This window comes from Nerophis lumbriciformis, linkage group LG10 (assembly GCF_033978685.3).
Source record: "Nerophis lumbriciformis linkage group LG10, RoL_Nlum_v2.1, whole genome shotgun sequence".
In the NCBI taxonomy this organism is placed as follows: domain Eukaryota; kingdom Metazoa; phylum Chordata; class Actinopteri; order Syngnathiformes; family Syngnathidae; genus Nerophis; species Nerophis lumbriciformis.
The window spans coordinates 41435718-41459892 of NC_084557.2; the positions used below are offsets into that span (position 1 = coordinate 41435718).

Below are 24175 nucleotides of genomic sequence, written 5' to 3' on the forward strand. Positions count from 1 at the left end.
GTCCATAGTGGGGCCAGCAGGAGACCATCCCGAGGTCACAGGTCAGCAGCGCAGAGACGTCCCCAACCGATGCACAGGCGAGCGGTCCACCCCGGGTCCCGACTTTGGACAGCCAGCGCTTCATCCGTGGCCATCGAATCTGTTGCCCCCCCTCACGAGGGAGAGGGGGGCAGAGCAGAAAAGAAACGGCAGATCAACTGGTCTAAAAAGGGGGTCTATTTAAAGGCTAGAGTATACAAATGAGTTTTAAGATGGGACTTAAATGCTTCTACTGAGGTAGCATCTCTAACTGTTACCGGGAGGGCATTCCAGAGTACTGGAGCCCGAATAGCAATAAACGCTCTATAGCCCGCAGACTTTTTTTGGGCTCTGGGAATCACTAATAAGCCAGAGTTCTTTGAACGCAGATTTCTTGCCAGGACATATGGTACAGTACAATCAGCATGATAGGATGGAGCTAGACCGTGTAGTATTTTATACGTAAGTAGTAAAACCTTAAAGTCACATCTTAAGTGCACAGGAAGCCAGTGCAGGTGAGCCAGTACAAACACTCCAATTTAGATTTGTACGGTATATCGGTACTAATAAAGTATCGCGGTACTAATCAATTGAAATCGGTACTATGTAGTACCATCTTTGAAAAGTACTGGTACCGTTCTTGCATTGCGGCACTCAGATAAAAGCCGAGGCGTATGATGTTCCCAGGCGTATGATGTTGAGTACATACAAGCAATAACATCTTGGAGAGGAAGAATGGCAAAAAACTACAATTCTACTGGTTAATAAAGAGGGTGGTGAAGTATAATATGGAGGTATTTGGACTTCAAAACTAACAATAAAGGTGACGCTTTAAACAGGGAGGCACCGCGTTGCAAGTACTGTTTTACACCTTTCCTGCTTGTCGGCTCCCAGACCGTGGTCGAGGAGAGCAGGGGAGACCTTTCACTTCACAATGGGTCGGTAAAGCACCGCTTTTCGGTCGGAATGACGAGGCTGTCGATTAGTTACAACTTGGTCACTTTATTTATAATTTCCACAACTGGACATCCACCATGCTATCAACACTCCTGCACATGCTAGCGTTACCTCTCCTATCTTGCCCACTCACTTACTCATGTCACTCACACCACATACTGCCATTCTTAAAGGAGCACTCTCACAACAGCTGCTCTAAAACACGCCTCGACCAAATGTGGCGATTAGTATTAGCACCTTTGCTTCAAACTTAAGTCAACATTTGAATAACAAACATTCAGATCTGCACAAGGAGTTATAAATAGTGACAGGTAATAATGTAGTTGTTACACCTGTCCTGCTGTTCGGTCCGGTGCAGACTGTTGTGGAGGAGCACAGGGAAGACGTTCCCTTCAAGGTCGATGCCATTTCAACGCCTTTTCATTTATATTTTAACCTTGTAAAATTGTCCTTTGACTGTGAGTGTTTAATGTAGTGTAAGATTTTTCTGTTAAAATAAAGCCAACATTTTTCGTAGTTCCCTTTATTTGGAAATGTATCGATATATATTTTGGTACCGGTACTAAATTATTGGTATCGGGACCACCCTACTACAATTACACCGCAGGCCAAAGTGGATCAAATCTGATGTGCTGGCAATCTGATGTTTTTCCCTCTGACTGTTTAGTTTACAAGTAAAAATGTGATCTTAATCTGACACACACACATCACTTGCATGCACAGTTCGATAAAGTGAAAACAAAGGAAGTTGACTGGATTCCGTACATGAACAAGGAGTCACTTCTACTGCTTTGAGCGACTATCTTCTTCTGCGTATTCACTTTCGCTGGCGGGCCGCCTCTTTTCCTGTGCACAAATGACATAACTCGCCCAAAGTCGCAAAAAGGTCAAAATGCGGTTTAGACTGCATTCACATTTGAAAAGATCAGATTACAAACGGTTTTGAACTACCTCCTGATGTGGCCCATATCCAATGCGAAAAGATCAGATTGAAAGCACTTTGGAGCATTTGCACTGGCAAAAAAAAAACATCTAATCCGTGTCACTTTAGGGCAAAAATAATAAAATTTGGTGTGCAGTGTAAATGGAGCCAAAGACCACTTGAGAGTTGGCTTGCAAGAGAACTCTGGTCAACTTTGAAATCCCTCCTTGTACCCGGAGAGGGCGAGAATGACGCAAAAAGACGCTCGGTTGAGACACTTTTTTTTTTAAACCTGCCTGAGGATTATAATTAATTCTTCATCTAAACTGGAAGATGTAACGTCCCATCGCTTGGCATCCCAGTGAGAGCAGACATTGTACTGTAAATTATTGTTTTACTAAATTAGTAGTTTGTATTTCTTGTTCAGCACTTGGCAACACTGCTACTTGATGCTTAGTGCATCTGTTTAGCACAAAGCTTCTAAAACTTGTAGCTCACCCTCCTTATATCGGCTTGTGCAGCCCTTTGAGACACTCGTGATTTAGGGCTCTACAAATGAACTTTGATTGATTGATATTCAGGCTCAAAAATAGAAGTTTTTGGTTCATAATTTCTCCCAAAGTAGTCGTTGACTCTCAGGAAATTTGCCATGACAGTTTGTTGTTGTTGTTGAAGGGAATAGCGAAATGAATGCACTGCCGTATGCCTAAAATAACCAAAATACTTCAATATTACATGTTATTGTGAATGTGCTTGTTACGACATTGCACCTATACTTGCAGCATGTATATGAAGCCTTTATGGATGATTTTGGAGGTTTTTAGAGTACCTTATAGACGAAAAGAACAACTCCAATTGGCTCCATTGCTAGTTGACTTTTGCTAGCGTTTATTTACGAGTTAGAATGCATAACAAAAGAAAAACATGTATTCATGTCTTACATAAAAATTGTGAATGATCACAATTCCCCAGAAATGTGCCGTTCCCCTTTAAACTGTGCCCAAACTTTTTATTTTTATAGAATGTAGTGACATTCAAGTTGAACAGACTATTAATTTAAATCCTTCCATGATATAAATAAAATAACTGAATGACACATTTTAAAAAATCTAAATAAAATCTACAACAAATTGTCATAATTATTGCAGCAATACAGCACATAGAGAATGTGCAAAAAAAAAGTTTGATGCCAAAAATTCAAAGTGTTCCTGAATGCAACCTCGCTCATTGGTGCATAATGAGGAAGTGCTGTGTTGTAGTGTTATAATCAGTGTTTGGTTAGTTACTGAAAACCAGTAACTAGTTACAGTTACTTGTTACTTTATTTAAAAAATAACTCAGTTACTTACACCAAAAAGTAATGTGTTACTGTGAAAAGTAACTATTTAGTTACTTCTATTTTATTTTTATTTTTTATTTGTTTAAAGCCCCCTTTAATGCCTTTTTAGCCTTCATTTCAGTACTGTTATTGCACTGGAGAATAATACAATCTGTTGATCAACTTGACATGCATTTGCATCACTGAACTCTGCTAAGCAATGTGGTCTACATACAACACACAAAGACAAAGATATGTTTCAAAGAGCCAATTTGTTTCAGACCAGAACAAATTGACAAAACTATTTTAAATAGCTGCAACATAACATACATAAGTAACAAACAGCATAATAACAACATAGCTGTAAACCAAGGAAGACACACACTACATACACAAAGCCTAACCAGGCGTTTTTTTTCTCTCAAGGAATTCTGAAATAAAATCCTGTCTGAAGCCCAGAACACTCTACACATTTCCCCAGTTTTAGTTTAGAGAAAAGGAAAGATTAGCCTGGCCCACTAGGATCCCTCTTTATGTTTGTGAACTTTATAGTCCAAACATTTAGAGTGATGTGATAATCAAACACTCTAGAAGTCTAGAGTGAAAGAGTATATAAGAGAATTGACAAGAGTGTGTAACTTCTGTGCTGAATGATGAGCAGAGGCATAGTTTGGAGTGTTTTCTTTAGCTCGCTTTCCATGTTTATGTCCTCACTGTCCACTGTGTCCAGGTACGTGGAAAATCTTTTCCGTGCCATTTGCTGTTTGATGCCCGCTATCATGCTAATTAGCTGCCTCAAAGCGGGTGACTCCACTCTAGAAATAGCCTGCATGTCTTCTAGCACATACGCTGCAATGGCTCTCTCAATGTTGTCCTGGCTAGCAGTCCCTCCGTTAAAATCCAGCCGCTGTTGCTTGGATGCTGTTGGAGGTGAAGTGTGTCTCTCTTTACTAGCTTCGTCGAAGCATGTTGCTTTTGTAGCTGTTTCAGCAGATTTAAATTGCTGTTTTGGGCAGTAGATGGGATCGTTGATCCAAGACACAACTTACATTGAACTAAAATGTTCTTTTCTTTGTGCTCGACAAAAGAAAAGTAGTGAGAATATCTCCATGTTAAGAAACTCGACTTTGGCTCTGCCATGATGTCTTGTTAGTAAACACAGACACCCCCCCCCCCCACCACACACACACACACATACATACACAGCGCGCCTCTTCTCCCGCTCCTCTTCTGCAGCTCTCCAGTAAAACACACTCAGATCTTCTCAGTTTCTAGCCGATACTACATAAAAAATAACGTAAAATAACGCAGTAACGCATCATGTAGTAACGGTAACTGAGTTACTGAATATAAAAAATAACGCGTTAGACTACTAGTTACTGCCGAAAATAACAGTGTTACAGTAACGCGTTACAAAGTAATGCGTTAGTCCCAACACTGGTTATAATACATTGAAAAAATTCTAAATAAAATCTACAACAGATTGTCATAATTATTGCAGCAATACAGACCATACAGAATGTGCAAAGAAAAAAAAAAAGTTTAAATGTTTTATGCCAAAATTTCCAGGTATTCCTGATCGCAACCTCGCTCATTGGTGCATAATGATTGGTTGCTGGCCAGCGCTGCGGCGCTAACGGTGTTATGAGGCCTGCTGTTACGACAAAAAAGATTGACTTTTTACTTCTATAGGGACGCTACATTACTTACGAGACGTTACTCCTACAATATTGCCGCCGACTTGTTGTAAATTGCTGAGTCTGCATTCACTTAGCACCGATAGCTACTTCTTTTTTTTTTGGTATGGTTATTACCGTGTTAGTCGAAACCAGAACAAAAGCAAACAAAACTACCTAATAAAAACCTCACTTATTTTGCATGTGTTCTTTACTGCACAGCCTTTGTTGCCATGACAAAAATACCAGCATCAGCATCAGAGTCTCTTTTTTTTGTGTGCCGAACCACAAGTTTGAACGCAGCCTTGGAGTACACCACCTCCTCAAACCCTCTAATATGGGACAGACAATTGTTTTAAATCGTTTAAAACCCAGTCAGGCCAAAAATGGGAGGTTGGGCCACCAGCGGGATAATGCCAGTTGTGATAAGCGGTTAATTCAAAGCGAGGGATTCAACCAGCCTAACGCAAGGCGTCCAATTCATCTTCCCAATTAGCCTTGCCGCGGTCAGACTCGGCTTAACTTCAATCAAGCTAATGTTGCGTTCACGTCGTCTCAAGGGACAATAGGATGATGATTACAGTATGCGACAAAGCAAAAGTTTCATCACTGTTAAAAGCTGATTATGACCAATGTGTGGTGAGATCCAATAACAAGGTGCTCTATGAGAGTGCAGGACCACCACCATTATAAACAAATGGGTAAAGGGGCCCTATCATGCTCTTTTCAGGGGATTTTAAGATATGTTTATTTTAATAAAATCCTCTATTAATCTTGAAATCTCAAGGCTGTACGGTGCTGTCAATATGATTTTTTCCCCCTGTGATTAATGACATAAATGAACCCTAATCAATTCAATCAAAACAAGCCGGGTGGGCATTCTCACCCCAGAAAAATATTACAACAGTAATGTTTTGAACACAAATACATTTAGACATGCCTACCAAATTCATCTAAAACACAGGTGCCCACACTTTTTCAGCAGGCCAGCTACTTTTCAAATCACCAAGTCGAGGGGATCTACCGCATCCTCACACATTCACTCTTGGCATGAAGCTCATCGAGAGAATGCCAAGAGTGTGCAAAGCAGTAATCAGAGCAAAAGGGTGGCTATTTTGAAGAAACTAGAATATAAAACATGTTTTCAGTTATTTCACTTGAGTTCATTCATAGTTTGGATGCCTTCAGTGACAATATACAATATAAATAGTCATGAAAATAAAGAAAACGCATTGAATGAGAAGGTGTGTCTAAACTTTTGGCCTGTACTGTGTGTGTATATATATATATATATATATTTATATTATATTATATGTAAATAAATCAATATATATGTATATATACATTTAGATGTATACATTTGTATAAATATAATACATATGTGTAGCTGCTGACAGAAGCACATTGTATGTTATATAATTTCATAGTTGGTTAGAATAAATAAATACAATGTATAAATACAAGTTCATATTTAAATAAAATGTGATTAAAATTGTATTTCATTTGGTTAATTCATGCAAGTATATGTTAACTTTATTTTTGTTACAAAACCAATGTAAATTGGAGGGGAACATTTTCTTTTCCCGTTTGGTCACATTGTTGGGGGGACAATTAATATGTGACGAAATAAGGGAAGCAGCATGAGACAGCAAGCATTTGATGGAAGATGTTAATAGAGTCTCGGTTTGAAAATAAACTTTATTCCCTCGGAGTTTGTGAGGCCAATGAGGTATGATTATTTCTGATAATGTATGTGAAATCAATGTGTTTTCTTTTATTTGATGTCAGACTAATTGTAAGTTCTGTTTTTCTTATTTATTAGTTCTGACGGCATTATTTTGGCATCGTTTTGGCATCGTTGTTAACGAGAAGAAGGCGTGGCTGAAATAAATGTCTGTGTGAGGAAAAACAAACAACTTGAGCCTTGATTAAGACCTCGGAGGGAGTAACAATATGTATTATAAATGTATTTATTTATTTTCTGAAACAGACGTTTTTTGGTTAACAAGTTAAAGGTGTTTAATGATAATACAAGCATGTTTAACACATATAGATTCCTTTCTTTCATGAAGACAAGAATATAAGTTGGTGTGTTACCTGATTCTGATGACTTGCATTGATTGGAATGGGTCAAATGCAGAGAAACATTTTGCCACACCTCGTGTGTGTGTGACAATCATGGGTACTTTAACTTTAACTTTATAACGTCCACATTTTCGAATGGAGGAAAAAAAAATCTCCTTTCTGTCCAATACCACATGAAAGTGGTTGGTTTTTGGCATCTTATTTGTCCAGCTTCCATACTCCTTTTTATACACTTTACAAGAAACACATTGACGGCAAACTCCGTAGCTCGCTAGCTTTTTGTTAGCGCAGGCAGGATGGAGCAGCGCTTTTATTGTAAAGACAGAAACTGTGCAGTCTCGGTCTTTAGAGTTTTGACAGCAGGTTCGGTGCAAAACTCTGTTGAAATACAACGTTTTTCTCGCCTTCCTGTCGGTCATTTTTTCTTAATAATGATCTCGCAGAAACCAGCGTCATCTCACAAGACCCTCGGGTTCCGCGAATGTCAATCAAGTGACAAAAGTGATGTCATAGTGAAGATTGATGATCGCTAATTTTTAGATCTATTTTTTTTAGGGATGTACCTCTCCCTACGTCCATGTACACAGCGGCATTTTAAAACGTCATACATTTTACTTTTAGAAACCGATACCGATAATTATGAAACCGATACCGATAATTTCCGATATTACATTTTAAAGCATTTATCGGCCGATAATATCGGCAGCCCGATATTATCGGCCGATAAAAACGCCGCCGTGTACATGGACGTAGGGAGAGGTACAGAGTGCCAATAAACCTTAAAGACATTTCCTTTGCGTGCGTGCCGTCCGAGTCACATAATATCTACCGGCTACAACAAGAGAAACTAGGCGGTAGTGACCATGTTATGAAAAAGTATTGCACTGTTATTGTTTTGAGTGGACCCTGACTTAAACAAGTTGAAAAACTTATTGGGGTGTTACCATTTAGTGGTCAATTGTACGGAATATGTACTGTACTGTGCAATCTACTAATAAAAGTCTCAATCAATAAATCAATTGAGGCATGTTAAAAAAAATAATGCACTTTGTGACTTCAATAATAAATTTGGCAGTGCCATGTTGGCATTTTTTTCCATAACTTGAGTTGATTTATTTTGGAAAACCTTATTACATTGTTTAATGCATCCAGCGGGGCATCACAACAAAATTAGGCATAATAATGTGTTAATTCCACGACTGTATATATCGGTATTGGTAATTAAGAGTTGGCCAATATCGGAATATCGGATATCGGTAAAAAAACCATTATCGGACATCTCTAATTTTTTTAATGCCTGACACCCTCTGCCATCGACCTAATGGGCACCCATGCTCTGAAACAAAGAAATGCAAAGCAAAACTGAGCCTTACCATCCATGCAGTGACAAAGTCCCCCATCCAGGTGCCCATCGCAGCTAACTTCATGAAGACCTCGTTCTTGATGCCCATCTGGTCGGTAATCATGTGAGACCTACGAGACAATAATAGTCATTTGAAGGCACGGCAAAAACTGTCAGAGCTCATTAATCTCAACCTGTGAAAACAATCAGCCACGTCTGGACATTAAACGATGTCATTGATGCTCCATGGCAGCGTTCGTTTGGCAAATGATCCTTCGGCCTTGTGTCTAAATGGTTTTAAACCAACACTGCAGCCCGTTTACAGAGACAATGTTGCGTCACAATAACACGCTTTTTTTGAGGCCACGCAGACTCAACCGTAGGGCTCCATTTTCTGCAGGTAGTAGCACAGCGAGGGGACGGCAGCAGGAGGGGAAGTGGGTCAGTGTGACGCCGACGAGTAGGAAAGCGGGGAGGAGGGCTGCTTGATCTCCGTGGCCATCTCCAGACTGGAGTGGAGCAGGTGGGCCAGCCTCTCCCCTCAACCCCCCGCAGGTCCTGGACATAATGGATGGGGCGCCTGCGAGGCTTTTTAAGGGGCCGTATTTGAAGTCAATGGCTCCATCCGTCTTTGTTTGCCCCCAACAAATGCCGATAACGATGTTTTCTACGTCACGGTCCATTTGCTACGTACACAACATTAGGTACACTTGCCCAAGATCCACAATGAAAACAATGCCTTTAAAACAGTTCTGCTGGGCTGAAGTCACAATAAATTACAAAATATGATTTTCTTAAAAAGGCTAATTTCAATTAGCCATTTTCACTTTCGATACTGATATTGAAGCCTTGCGTATTGGCCGATACCGATAATGATTTGATACGATATCAGCCCGAATCATGCATACTTTTATTTTGTAGTGTGGAAAAAAGGCTTGATTAAGTCAAATCAACCAAACAGACAACAATGGTAGGTATAAAAAACATTAACCTATTTATTTTTAACTGTCTGGAGTAGTGTTGTCCCGATACCAATATTTTGGTACCGGTACCGGTACCAAAATGTATTTCAGTACTTTTCGATACTTTTTTAAATAAAGGGGACCACAAAAAAATGCATTATTGCCTTTATTTTAACAAAACATCTTAGGGTACATTAAACATATGTTTCTTATCGCAAGTTTGTCTTTAAATAAAATAGTGCAGTGTTTTTCAACCACTCTGCCGCGCCACACTAGTGTGCCGTGAGATAGTCTGGTGTGCCGTGGGAGATGATCTAATTTCCTCTATTTGGGTTAAAATATTTTTTGCAAACCAGTAATTATAGTCTGAAAATGATGTGTTGTTGTTGAGTGTCGGTGCTGTCTAGAGCTCGGCAGAGTAATCGTGTAATACTCTTCCATATCAGTAGGTGGCAGCCGGTTGCAAATTGCTTTGTAAATGTCGGAAACAGCGGGAGGCAGCGTGCAGGTAAAAAGGTGTCTAATGCTTAAACCGAAAATAAACAAAAGGTAAGTGCCCCTAAGAAGTGAAGTGAATTACATTTTATATAGCGCTTTTTCTCAAGTGACTCAAAGCGCTTTACATTGTGAAACCCAATATCTAAGTTACATTTAAACCAGTGTGGGTGGCACTGGGAGCAGGTGGGTAAAGTGTCTTGCCCAAGGACACAACGGCAGTGACTAGGATGGCGGAAGCAGGGATCGAACCTGCAACCCTCAAGTTGCTGGCACGGCCGCTCTACCAATCGAGCTAAACCGCCCCAAGAAAAGGCATTGAAGCTTAGGGAAGGCTATGCAGAACGAAACTAAAACTTAACTGACTACAAAGTAAACAAAATCAGAATGCTGGACGACAGTAAAGACTTACTGTGGAGCAAAGACGGCGTCCACAATGTACATTCGAACATGACATGACAATCAACAATGTCCCCACAAAGAAATATAAAAACTACTGAAATATTCTTGATTGCTAAAACAAAGTAGATGTGGGAAATATCGCTCAAAGGAAGACATTAAGCTGCCAAAAAAGAGAAAAAGACACCAAAATAGGAGCGCATAACAAGAACTAAAACACACAGGAAAAGAGCAAAAAACTCAAAATAAGTCACGGCGTGATGTGACAGGTGGTGACAGTACACCTACTTTGAGACAAGAGCTATAGTGATGCATAGTTGGTAATGGTTTAAAGTCATACCCAACAATTGCGACGGCGACTTTTTACTGTCAACTGAGTTTCTTTTTTTTTAATGATTTCTGCTGGTGGTGTGCCTCAGGATTCGACGCAAAAAAATGTGCCTTGGCTCAAAAAAGGTTGAAAAACACCGAAATAGTGAACATACAAGACAACTTGTCTTTTATTATTAAGTAAACAAACAAAGGCTCCTAATTTAGTCTGCTGACAGATGCAGTAACATATTGTGTCATTTTCCATTGTATTATTTTGTCAAAATTATTAAGGACAAGCGTTAGAAAATGAATTATTAATCTACTTGTTCATTTACTGTTAATATCTGCTTACTTTCTCTTTTAACATGTTCTATCTACACTTCTGTTTAAATGTAATAATCACTTATTCTTCTCTTGTTTGATACTTTACATTAGTTTTGGATGATACCACAAATGTAGGTATCGATCCGATACCAAGTAGTTACAGGATCATACATTGGTCATATTCAAAGTCCTCATGTGTCCAGGGACATATTTCCTGAGTTTATAAAAATAATATAAAAAATTTTTAAATGAAAAAAGATTTTGTGATGCTAAAAAATATCGATGTAATCATGGTAGTATCGACTCGATACACTCATGTAGTTGATATCATTACAGTGGATGTTAGGTGTAGATCCACCAATGGCGTTTGTTTACATTTTGACGCCGGTGAGCTACGGTGTGTAGTGAAGCATGTTTAGCTATTCCTCGTCCTGCAGTGATGATGGTACTTGTAAGAAACATACTAAATTTGTCGCCATGGAGGCGAGGATTAGTGATTTAGAAGTAGCTAAAACATTGCCGACTGCTATAAATAAACATTTATAGACTATAAATGTTTATTTATATAGCCCTAAATCACAAGTGTCTCAAAGGGCTGCACAAGCCACAACGACATCCGCGGTACAGAGCCCACATAAGGGCAAGGAAAAACTCACAACCCCAATGGGACGTCGATGTGAATGACTATGAGAAACCTTGGAGAGGCCCGCATATGTGGGTGACCCCCCCACATACAGTATACATATGTATACACATATGTATACACATATACATATATGTGTATATATATATATATATATATATATATATATATATATATATATATATATATATATATATATATATATGTATATATATATATATATATATATATGTATATATATATATATATATATATATATATATATATATATACCATACCATACCAACTTTATTTATAAAGCCCTTTAAAGACAAGCACAGTTGAAAAACAAAGGGCTGTACACCACAAAGAAATGAAGGCAAAGGACAGACTAAAAATATGTATATATATATATATATATATATATATATATATATATATATATATATATGTATGTATGTATGTATGTATGTATGTATATATGTATGTATGTATATATATATGTGTATATGTATGTATATATATATATGTCTGTATGTATGTATATGTATGTATGTGTATGTATATACTGTATACATGTGTAATGTATGTATATATGTGTATATGTATGTATATATACATGTGTATATGTATGTATATATATATATGTATGTGTATATATGTATGTGTATATGTATGTATATTTATGTGTATATATATGTATGTGTATATATGTATGTATGTATATATATACATATACATACATATATACATATATGTATGTGTGTATATGTATATATACGTATGTATATTTATGTATATATATGTATATATGTATGTATATATATGTATATGTATATATACATATACATATATTTATATGTATATATGTATGTATATATATGTATATATATGTATGTATATTTATGTATATATATGTATATGTATATATACATATATGTATGTATGTATGTATGTATGTGTATATATATATATATATATATATATATATATGTATATATATATGTGTGTGTATATATATATATGTATATATATATATATATATATATATATATATATATATATATATATATATGTATATATGTATATGTGTGTATGTATATATGTGTATGAGGTAGATCACCTTGACTAAGTCATTTAAAAAGTAGTTCGCTTGCTGAAAAAGTGTGGGCACCCCTGCCTTATATTGTCTACTTTTGGAATATATCTAGGCATATAAACTTTGGTCCTAAAAGCAACACATGAGTACAGTTCTTTGGGGAACTGAAGACGTGAAAGAAGTGCTTATGACTGACAAGATGATTGATCAATTACTGAAAACCCTGTCACAGACCATGCGGGAGGATAGGATTTAAACAGAAATGTGAGTCACGGTGCAGCAAGATAATCCTGAAATATTTTTAAATCCTGACTGGATGCCTTTACCAGGTCCCAAAATGGGAGAATCCCAGCCAAATGTATGTCATACTAATACCTCCCTGATGTATAATCATTATTATGGTAGGCCGTGATTTTAAAACTACTGAATTACCCAATTTCTACTTTATCCCTGTTTTTTTATTGTGGTTGTTTCTAGCTTTTAGCCAATTGAACTGCTTTTGAAATATGTTCTTTTTCTCAGTTGATTCTTTTTGCTCATGCCTCATCTGATTATACGCTATTGCACAACTCAAAACATTCGAACCCTCAGAGGCAAATGAGAACAAACACAGTAACAGGACTTAAGACTTAAAGTGTAGATTTTTTCCCTGTGTGGCAATCGAAAACACCGAAGTCATCAGCGGCTTCCTGCTTTCCGCAGATCTGACGGGCTTTTATTCACCACTAACATCCGTGAGTGACGCATCGCCTCACTCTAGTCCCAAAATAAAGCAGCTTTGATTGGGGCGTGCATTAAGTCAGGAAGACATTCAGCTGCACGGCGCTGATCCCTTAACAGCAGAGATCCCATCAGGAGTCGTTTACCCGCAGCAAAATTCCAATCGATACTCCTGGAAATGTTGCCTGGCACCACAGGCTATAGGCTTTAAATCTAAAACCGGCTTTGCCAAACCTGCTGCCTCTTGCACGTATATTATTGAGCGCTAAAAAGAGGCTCCCAAGATGAGTTTGGAGACTCTTTGCACTGCATGATCACAGGCAGAACTCTGACTTATTTATGCCGAGTGAAAATTTAATGGCCTTTTGAGTCGGTTTTTGGCCTAATGAGACAATCCAGTGTCGTGGAGCATTACAGTACAGTACCGCCGTGAATAATCAGCCACAAAACGGTTGGCTTAATCGCAGCGCCAGTGTCGGCTCAGCCAGCTCAGATCCTCTGCGGGGATGTTATCAGGTTTGCCACGCTTGTTCCGTCATTATATTCAAGGACGTTTCGACTGCTTTCAAAGTCTCGCATGGAAGCAATTAGCATGCGCTACGAAGGCTCCTGACATCTGGAGTTATGAGCTCGGACGGAACGGCTGTTTGATAACCAAATTTATTTGTAGCATTAAAGCGTTCATCTCCTCCTTTCTGTTCGGCCAACGATAGCCGTCAATCATTACTGGTTTTCACCCCCTCCGGTAGGATGAATGGGGAGTTGTTTCTGAAGAAGGCCTTGATTGGCGTTAGAATAATGTTGAAGTGGGGACAACTTTGTTGTAATGAGAAAACCGTCACAGGCTTGTCAGTTCTTGCGTACCTAACAGTCCAATTACTGCTGTAGTTCTTTTAACTAACTTCCCTTTGCTGGCTATCGTTGTCAAGTCTAAAGTACCGGAAATGTGTCCCATGAAAAAACGTCCGACCGGAACTCTAATAACTAAAGTTCCTTGGGTGAATAATGTAAACTCACTACACCGGTATGTTTTAGCGCTTTCATGGCGAGTTTACTGACATAGATATAAGTAAGAACTTTACACTACTTAATATTAGAAATGACAACAGCGGAGGATGAATGTCACATAACAAGAAGATAGAGAAAAAGAAGCTTATCGACTATGGCGTTGGCGCGAACGCGCGCAATTTTTCAGCACCTATACAGATCTCAAATACAGATCAGCAGGTACCAGAAGGTAAGAAAATTTGCTTTTGCATAATTTTGCGAAACAAACGGCAGATAATATGTCTTACCTTGTAGGTTTTTCCCTGTTGCAGCTAAGGAGGAGAATTAATGGCTGGTGACCTGTAGAAATGTTCAATTTCGCAACTCCTCCGGCATTTCAAAATCTAAACGACCGTATTTTCCGGACTATAAGGCGCACTTAAAATCCTTTTTTCCCTTCAAAACTCGACAGTGCGCCTTATAACTCGGTGCGCCTAATGTAAGGAATAAGTTTGGTTGAGCTTACCCACCTCAAAGCTATTTTATTTGGTACATGGTGTAATGATAAGTGTGACCAGTAGATGGCAGTCAAACATAAGAGATAAGTGTAGGCTGCGCTATGATGGCAATATGTCTCAAGTAAACACCAACATTTTAAATATTCCATTGAAAATATAGATCATTACACACGGTGCTCAAAAATCTATCAAAAATGTTTTAGTACGACTTTGGTAAGCTATGAAGCCGCACCGCTTGAAAGACTGTCGGCGCATTAAACGTACGAGTATTAGTATGGTGTGTGTGTATAAGGTAAGACATATTATCTGCCGTTTGTTTCGCAAAATTATGCAAAAGCAAATTTTCTTACCTTCTGGTACCTGCTGATCTGTATTTGAGATCTGTATAAGTGCTGAGAAATTGCGCGAGTTTGCGCCGACGCCATAGTCGATAAGCTTTTTCTCTATCTTCTTGTTATGTGACATTCATCCTCCGCTGTTGTCATTTCTAATATTAAGTAGTGTAAAGTTCTTACTTATATCTTTGTCAGTAAACTCGCCATGAAAGCGCTAAAACATACCGGTGTAGTGAATTTACATTATTCACCCAAGGAACTTTAGTTATTAGAGTTCCGATCGGACGTTTTTTCACAGGACACATTTCCGGTGTTGTTGTTTCCGGATGAGGAGATGCTGCTCCGTTATTGATTGAAGTAAAGTCTGAATGTCATTAAAACAGTTAGCGCCATCTTTTGACACTTCTTCCTCATCCGTCCTTGCACGCTACACCGCTACAACAAAGATGCCGGGGAGAAGACGCTGTCGAAGGTGAGCCACGTAAATAAGACCGCCCACAAAACGGCGCATCCGAAAGTGACTGTCAGAAAGCAGCTTGAAGATGATCTGTAAAACATCATCTATGCAACATTTTGACCAAAGAAACCACCATTACATGTTATGTAGACCACAAGGAAGTATTTTACATTTTCCTATCGTCCGGAAAATACGGTACCCACTAACTTTGGGCATTACTAGTATTTTGGTGAGTCTAAACTGTCGTACCCATATTCCTAAAGGGCATTCTTCCAATCTGAACTTGTCAAGTCAGGTCCCTTAATTATTTAAGTCCAGTTTTAATAAGTTCTGTCTGAATTTGAAAGCATACACTACAGAGACACTAACATCTAATGAACAACTGTTATTATTAGACAGGGCTATTACATTAAATTGTTCTAGGGCAGGGGTCGGCAACCCGCGGCTCTTTAGCGCCGCCCTAGTGGCTCTCTGGAGCTTTTTCAAAAATGTATGAAAAATGGAAAAATCTATTTTTTGTTTTAATATGGTTTCTGTAGGAGGACAAACATGACACAAACCTCCCCAATTGTTACAAAGCACACTGTTTATATTAAACATGCTTCACTGATTCGAGTATTTGGTGAGCGCCGTTTTGTCCTACTAATTTTGGCGGTCCTTGAACTTACCGTAGTTTGTTTACATGTATAACTTTTTCCGACGTTCTAGGAGGTGTTTTATGCCACTTCTTTTTCTGTCTCATTTTGTCCACCAAACTTTTAAGGTTGTGCATGAAAGGTGAGTTTTGTTGATGTTATTAACTTGTGTGGAGTGCTAATCAGACATATTTGGTCACTGCATGACTGCAAGCTAATCGATGCTAACATGCTATTTAGGCTAGCTATATGTCCATATTGCATCATTATGCCTCATTTGTAGCTATATTTGAGGTAATTTAGTTTCCTTTAAGTCCTCTTAATTCAATTTATATCTCATGACACACTATCTGTATGTAATATGGCTTTTAATTTTTTGCGGCTCCAGACAGATTTGTTTTTGTATTTTTGGTCCAATATGGCTCTTTCAACATTTTGGGTTGCCGACCCCTGTTCTAGGGGCTACATTTCCAGAAAGCCAAGGACCATGTTGCCGGACTTCTCCCTTCACTATTTCACACTTATTTTGAGCAGACATTGGTTTTTGGTCTATTTCTGAAGAAAATATCCCTGATAGCAAAATTCCAGTGTCCACTGCAATGTAGGGTGGTCTTTAGGAGGTTTAAGTGTCAATGCAAGGATCTGCCAATGTGTAGTGTCCAAGTTCCTCTACATAAACAGTAGTGCTATTGTGATTTTAGGAATATCTGCAAAACTGGTAGTCTCCCAAGTTTTGAACTGAATTTGGGAGCCAGTATGCTGTTATTCCCGGGCCAGACTTGTCCCGCGGGCCGTCAGTTGAATATTGTTTTTATTTAAACTTTATTTAACCAGGAAAAAAACCCATTGAGATTAAAAACCCATTTTTCAAGGGAGTCCTGGCCAAGAGGCAGCAAAGTTACACATACAATGGCATTCACATTACACATTAAAATGACAGGATGGACATCAAGTAAAACAGTTAACTGAGGCTCCTTCAAATGCTCTGTTTAGATTTAAAAACATTTAAGGATAAACATTCAGTCAGCTTCCAGTCTCTTTGTAACAAGTTCCAAGCACAAGGAGCTGCATATACAAAAGGTTTTTTTCCCCAGCTCAGTGCGAGCAAAAGGGACAGAGAGCAACAGCTGATTGTTGGATCTCAGTGCATAAGAGTTTGTACTTCTCTGTGAAATCAATGCACAAATGTAATCGGGCAATAGTCCCAGAAGAGCCTTGTAAATAAAAATGCACCATTGACACTGTCTCCAAGTGGACAGAGAAGGCCATCCCACCCGAGAGTACAAGTCACAGTCATGGCTCCACAGTTTGTGATGAACCTCAAAGCAGCATGGTAAACACAGTCCACCATCGGAAGACAGGAATGAGTAGCATTCATATAAAAAAGATCACCATAATCTAGCACGGATAAAAAATGTGGCAGAGACAAGGCGCTTTTTTATACCAAAAGAAAAACATCTCTTATTACGGAAGAAAAACCCCAGTTTAAGCTTTAGCTTCTTCACCAGTTGATCAATAAAAGGTTTACAAGTGAGAGGGTCATCAGTTAAAACACCAAGGTATTTATATTCATGCACCACTTCTATGAAATTCCCTTCAAGAGTAGACACTACCGGGGGAGTTTGAGGCTACCTCTAAGACAGACTCTAACAACGAGCTACCTCTCTTTGTTTATAATGTATATTTTCTGCTGGATCTACTCTCTATTTTATGCTGCCCTTTTTTTTTGGTGCGGCTGTTACATATACTGTAATATTGTACAAGGTAATTGGGATTTTTTTATATATTGTATATATTATATAAAAATATATCATGATATAATATAATATATCAGTATACATTATATACTGTATATATAATATGTAGATATTACATATATGTTATATTTTATATTGCTACTTCGGTACATATTTTGTCTACTTTATACCTGCATTATCCTTTCCATCCTTTGTAACTGCGCTACTGTGTGGAACAATTTCCCTTGTGGATCAATAAAGTTTGTCTATGTCTGTCTATTCCTATGTTTGAGAAAACAGCATAAGTTGTGTCTTGTCAGCATTGAGAACCAGTTTTAAGTCAAGAAGTGAATTCTGCACAGCGACAAAAGCTTTCTGCAGGGAATTAATTCAACAGATGATCCAGAGCATTGTATTGTCTGCATAAAAATGCATATTAGCATCAGAGAAATGTTGTTCGAGATCAGATCAGATAAGATAAATAAGAGCTTTGTTGTAGGACATCATCTTGTTTGCATTTCATCGAGACAGACAGTCTTGACTTATTTGATGCTGGAATTACTTATCAGTTTCACAAAGTGGCATTTGGCTCAGCCCACGTTTTGTGTCTTGTCCTAAGGCTATGTCTACACTAAGTCGTTTAACCCCTTAAACAAATAATTATTTAGCCTAAGCCCCGTTTCAGCCACACTAAACCAGCGTTTAAGGTCCTCCGTATATTTCTTGAATCTCCATCACTTAGCTTTGTATCATACTTGCCAACCTTGAGACCTCCGATTTCGGGAGGTGGGGGGTGGGGGCGTGGTCGGGGGTGGGGCAGGGCGTGGTTGGGGGCGTGGTTAAGAGGGGAGGAGTATATTGACAGCTAGAATTCACCAAGTCAAGTATTTCATATATATATATATATATAAATATACAAATATATATATATATATATATATATATATATATATATATATATATATATATATATATATATATATATATATATACATATATATCTACATCTTGAAAATATGCAAACAAAACTGTGTTTAGATAATTGATACTTCAAACTGCATAAATAAATCTTAAGGAATATAACATAACTTGGCTTCTGAGAGCTTCAAAATGTAATGAATATAATGCTAAAGTTGTTGATAAAAAAGCAATTATTTTAATAATTAAATATGGTCATTTTAAATGAATTATTATGATCATTTAAAATTAATTATTTCAAATATGTTTATTTTAATGTATAATTCTATGGCTGGATGTAATAAGGAGTCAGAAAAAATACAAATAAAAATACAATTAATTTTGATGTTTTTAGCAAAATATAGTAAAAATGTATTTAGTTTTTTTTTTTTTAAATTAATAAATATATTTATTTTTAGGTAAGATAAACATAATAATACAATTTATCTCTCGTCTAGATGATTTAGTTCTTGTCACCCTGTTGTCCTCCCGTCTTGAAAAAAGGCTGTCCTCACTCAGGTCCGCATGAAGCTGGAGGGGGCGTGGCCTCCAGCTCCGCCTGAAAATCGGGAGATTTTCGGGAGAATATTTGTCCCGGGAGGTTTTCGGGAGAGGCGCTGAATTTCGGGAGTCTCCCGGAAAATTCGGGAGGGTTGGCAAGTATGCTTTGTATGGACTCATTGATCGTTTACAAACTGAGTTCAGAGAGGAAGTGACGCCAGAAAGACCGCGCCCACACAGGAAGTGACGTCAGAAAGAACGCGCCACATAATAAAGCGGTATCGTAACTCGGAAGTAAACACTGGAAGGAGGCGAGTCCTCCAGACATGCCCGTGTTTCTCCTTCCGTCTGTACAGACGCTTGTAGAAATCACACATGAATACCTTAAGACAGTGGTTCTTAACCTTGTTTGAGGTACCGAACCCCATCAGTTTCATATTTGCATTCACCGAACCCTTCTTTAGTGAAAAATTAAACGTTTAGTTTTTTTAATTCGAGACAAAGTTATATGTTTTTTTTACTGGTGCACAAAATGAAACGTTCAAAGAACAAAACCAACATAAACTCACAACAAATTACACACCTGCAAATCAGATGGAAAATTAGAGGGAACATTGTTTGGGGGTATCCATAGTTACGCCGATAAGGAGAAGTTTTTATTTACAAGATGAGTCGGGTGTGTCTTGACCTCCGCGGCGGAGGCTCCACCGAACCCCTGAGACCGACTCACCGAATCCCTAGGGTTTGATCGAACCCAGGTTAAGAACCACTGCTTTAAGTGAAAGCGATTGCAGCTATTTGGGATACAACACTTCTCAGACGGCAAGAGATCTTTCCAATGTCCAGGTTAGCTGTGATTCTACTTAGCGAAAAACTTTGTCCATTTGTCGAAGGAGAGACAACGAGAATGCGAGCTCCCGTGGATGTGATAAAAAAAGGTAGCGTGTGCTTTATATTACTTGGCCAACGAGCGAAGACTGACTACGGAAAACGGCGAATGCTTTTGGACTGGCAAAGCAGACTGTATCAGTTATTGTCCGCCATGTATGTCGCGGACTCAACGTCTAGGTCCAGAGTATATAAAGTCACCAAAAAGGAATGGACAATGAAGGTGAAGATAAAAGAGTGAGGAGTGTCCTGACCAGATATCTAGATCCCTAGATTGATTGATATAATATGTTCTTTATCACATTGTTTACATGTTTAATAAATAATTGATTAATTTATGATGGCTCAGGTGTGATTCACTACAAAAGGGCCCCACAGCACACTGGATTCCAGTTATCGCATTTTTCGGAGTATAAGCCGCCCAGGAGTATAAGTCGCACCGGCCGAAAATGCATAATAAAGAAGGGAAAAAACATATAAGTCGCATTTTTTGGGGTAATTTATTTGATAAAAGCCAACACCAAAAATAGACATTTGAAAGGCAATTTAAAATAAATAAAGAATAGTGAACAACAGGCTGAATAAGTGTACGTTATATGAGGCATAAATAACCAAGTGAGAACATGCCTGGTATGTTAACGTAACATATTATGGTAAGAGTCATTCAAATAACTATAACATATAGAACATGCTATTCGTTTACCAAACAATCTGTCACTCCTAATCGCTAAATCCCATGAAATCTTATACGTCTAGTCTCTTACGTGAATGAGCTAAATAATATTATTTGATATTTTACGGTAATGTGTTAATAATTTCACACATAAGTCGCTCCCGAGTATAAGTCACACCCCCGGCCAAATTATGAAAAAAACTGCGACTTATAGTCCGAAAAATACGGTAATTGAAATACCACAACACTGGATATTGTTCAGATAAGTTAAATTTAAGAACTTGCACACAAAGTAACACTGGAGGTGACTATGACGTGCGCACTTTCCGCGCATGCGTACTAGCTCGCGTTGCGCCGGCGGACAGAGGGGATGAGGGGGTCTTAAACGACCATTGCGTGTGTGTGGAAACAATAAGGTTAGGTGTGATTTATCCTGGATAACCTTATCCGGTGTAAACGGGGCCTAAGACTTGATATGACAATTTTTTTGTACCACAAAACTATACACTTAGGGCCTGATTTAATTTGCATGTACTAAAACACGTGCAAACTTGATAGCACACGCAAAGTGAGCAGAATAAGGCGTGCAATCACTTTTGCGTCTCTGTCTTCATTATTATGCAGAATATATGCTGATCGTCAGAACGGCCACGATACTGGGAGGAGAAGACGCAAGTATATTGTACAGCTCGTCCAATCTGATTTGTCAACACTCATCACCGTTTTGCGAGCACTATTTAGCATGTCTGAAAAGTATGTGCAAACTGACGCACACTCAGCACTTGCGCTGCAAAGACAGACAATCGACATTAGAGATGTCCGATAATGGCTTTTTTGCTGATATCCGATATTCCGATATTGTCCAACTCTTAATTACCGATTCTGATATCAACCGATACCGATATATACAGTCGTGGAATTAACACATTATTTTGCCTAATTTTGTTGTGATGCCCCGCTGGATGCATTAAACAATGTAACAAGGTTTTCCAAAATAAATCAACTCAAGTTATGGAAAAAAATGCTAACATGGCACTGCCATATTTATTATTGAAGTCACAAAGTGCATTATTTTTTTTAACATGCCTCAAAACAGCAGCTTGGAATTTGGGACATGCTCTCCCTGAGAGAGCATGAGGAGGTTGGGTTGGGGGGGGGAGGGTTGCGCATACTTGCCAACCTTGAGACCTCCGATTTCGGGAGGTGGGGGGTGGGGGTGGGGGCGTGGTTAAGAGGGGAGGAGTATATTTACAGCTAGAATTCACCAAGTCAAATATTTCATATATATATATATGTATATATATATATATATATATGTATATATATAAGAAATACTTGACTTTCAGTGAATTCTAGCTATAAATATATATCAATTTTATTATATATACATATATATATATATATATATATATGTATGTATATATATATATATATATATATATATATATATATATATATATATATATATATATATATATATATATATATATAAAATAGAAGAAATACTTGAATTTCAGTGTTCATTTATTTACACATATACACACACATAACACTCATCTACTCATTGTTGAGTTAATTGTCCATCCTTGTTCTATTCTTTGTCACAATTTTTCTAACCATGCTGAACACCCTCTCTGATGATGCATTGCTGTGTGGCACGCACAAAAGTGCTTTCATCAAATGCACTAGATGGCAGTATTGTCCTGTTTAAGAGTGTCACAACATTGCTGGTTACGGCAGACGAACTGCTTTACGGTAGACGAAACGTGACTGCTGTTGTTGTGTGTTGTTACCGCGCTGGGAGGACGTTAATGAAGCTGCCTAACAATAATCCCACATAAAAAACCAAGAACTCGTCCTCGATCATTCTACAGTTATAATGATTGGGCAGGCACGTTGTTTATATTGTGGGAAAGCGGACTCAGGTCCGCATGGAGCTGGAGGGGGCGTGGCCTCCAGCTCCGCCTGAATTTCGGGAGATTTTCGGGAGAAAATTTGTCCCGGGAGGTTTTCGGGAGAGGCGCTGAATTTCGGGAGTCTCACGGAAAATCCGGGAGGGTTGGCAAGTATGGGGTTGCGGGGGGTGTATATTGTAGCGTCCCGGAAGAGTTAGTGCTGCAAGGGGTTCTGGGTATTTGTTCTGTTGTGTTTATGTTGTGTTACGGTGCGGATGTTCTCCCGAAATGTATTTGTCATTCTTGTTTGGTGTGGGTTCACAGTGTGGCGCATATTTGTAACAGTGTTAAAGTTGTTTATACAGCCACCCTCAGTGTGACCTGTAGGGCTGTTGACCAAGTATGACTTGCATTCATTTGTGTGTGTGAAAAGCCGTAGATATTATGTGACTGGGCCGGCACATAAAGGCAGTGCCTTTAAGGTTTATTGGCGCTCTGTACTTTTCCCAACATCCGTGTACACAGCGGCGTTTTAAAAAGTCATACATTTTACATTTTGAAACCGATACAGATAATTTCCAATATTACATTTTAAAGCATTTATCGGCCGATAATATCGGCAGTCCGATATTATCGGACATCTCTAATTGACATACGTGTGTGTCAGCATATTTGCATGGTCTGTCAGAAATAAAAAGTATTAGACATATTGTCTATTCAGGAACATGCTTTTATAATGTTATAGCTGCATGCACCTAAGGGGCTGATCAAAACACATTCAATTGATGCCTTTTGAAGTCTGCTGGCCTTTTTTTAATGCTGTTAGTTTTTTCATGTATAATATCTAGCATTAACACATCTCCTATATGGAAAAATAACTTCACACAGTATACATTTTTTTGCTTCTGGAGCACTGAAGTGCAGCTTTTCTGCCTTGAACGCACCTTCAGCGCTGGAAAAAAAAGTGGGTTCCATTGTAGATGCACTTTGGACTCTGTCTGAAAATGCCCATAACAAGTGGTAGACATCTCCTGCATGTTTGAAAACATAGTAAAACACCACAGGTTGGAGCATGATAACATGAATGTGCAATAAATGAGTGTCTCTGTGGTGATACCCTGTACATTTAAGTAAGGCGTTCAGCACCACTTTTGAATTGTACGCGCTAGTGTTGTACGGTATACCGGTATTGGTATAGTACCGCGATACTAATGATTCATATTCAGAACTATACCGCCTCTGAAAAGTACCGGTCCACCAACCCCCCGCTCCCTCGTCGTCGTCATGTCGTGTCATTGCTGGTTTAAAAGCAGAGGAGCATGTTCGGCAGTGCACAATCACA

The 24175-nt window shown here is 38.4% G+C and overlaps 1 protein-coding gene across 1 annotated transcript in view; it reads right to left on the reverse strand.

Moving 5' to 3' along the window:
* Window positions 1-24175, reverse strand: part of tmem117 (transmembrane protein 117) — a 162286-nt gene that overhangs the window by 49462 nt on the left and 88649 nt on the right. Inside the window, exon 5 of the mRNA XM_061969589.2 lies at window positions 8350-8449. Coding sequence (XP_061825573.1) covers window positions 8350-8449 — 100 coding nt within the window. The remainder of the gene's footprint in view (window positions 1-8349; window positions 8450-24175) is intronic.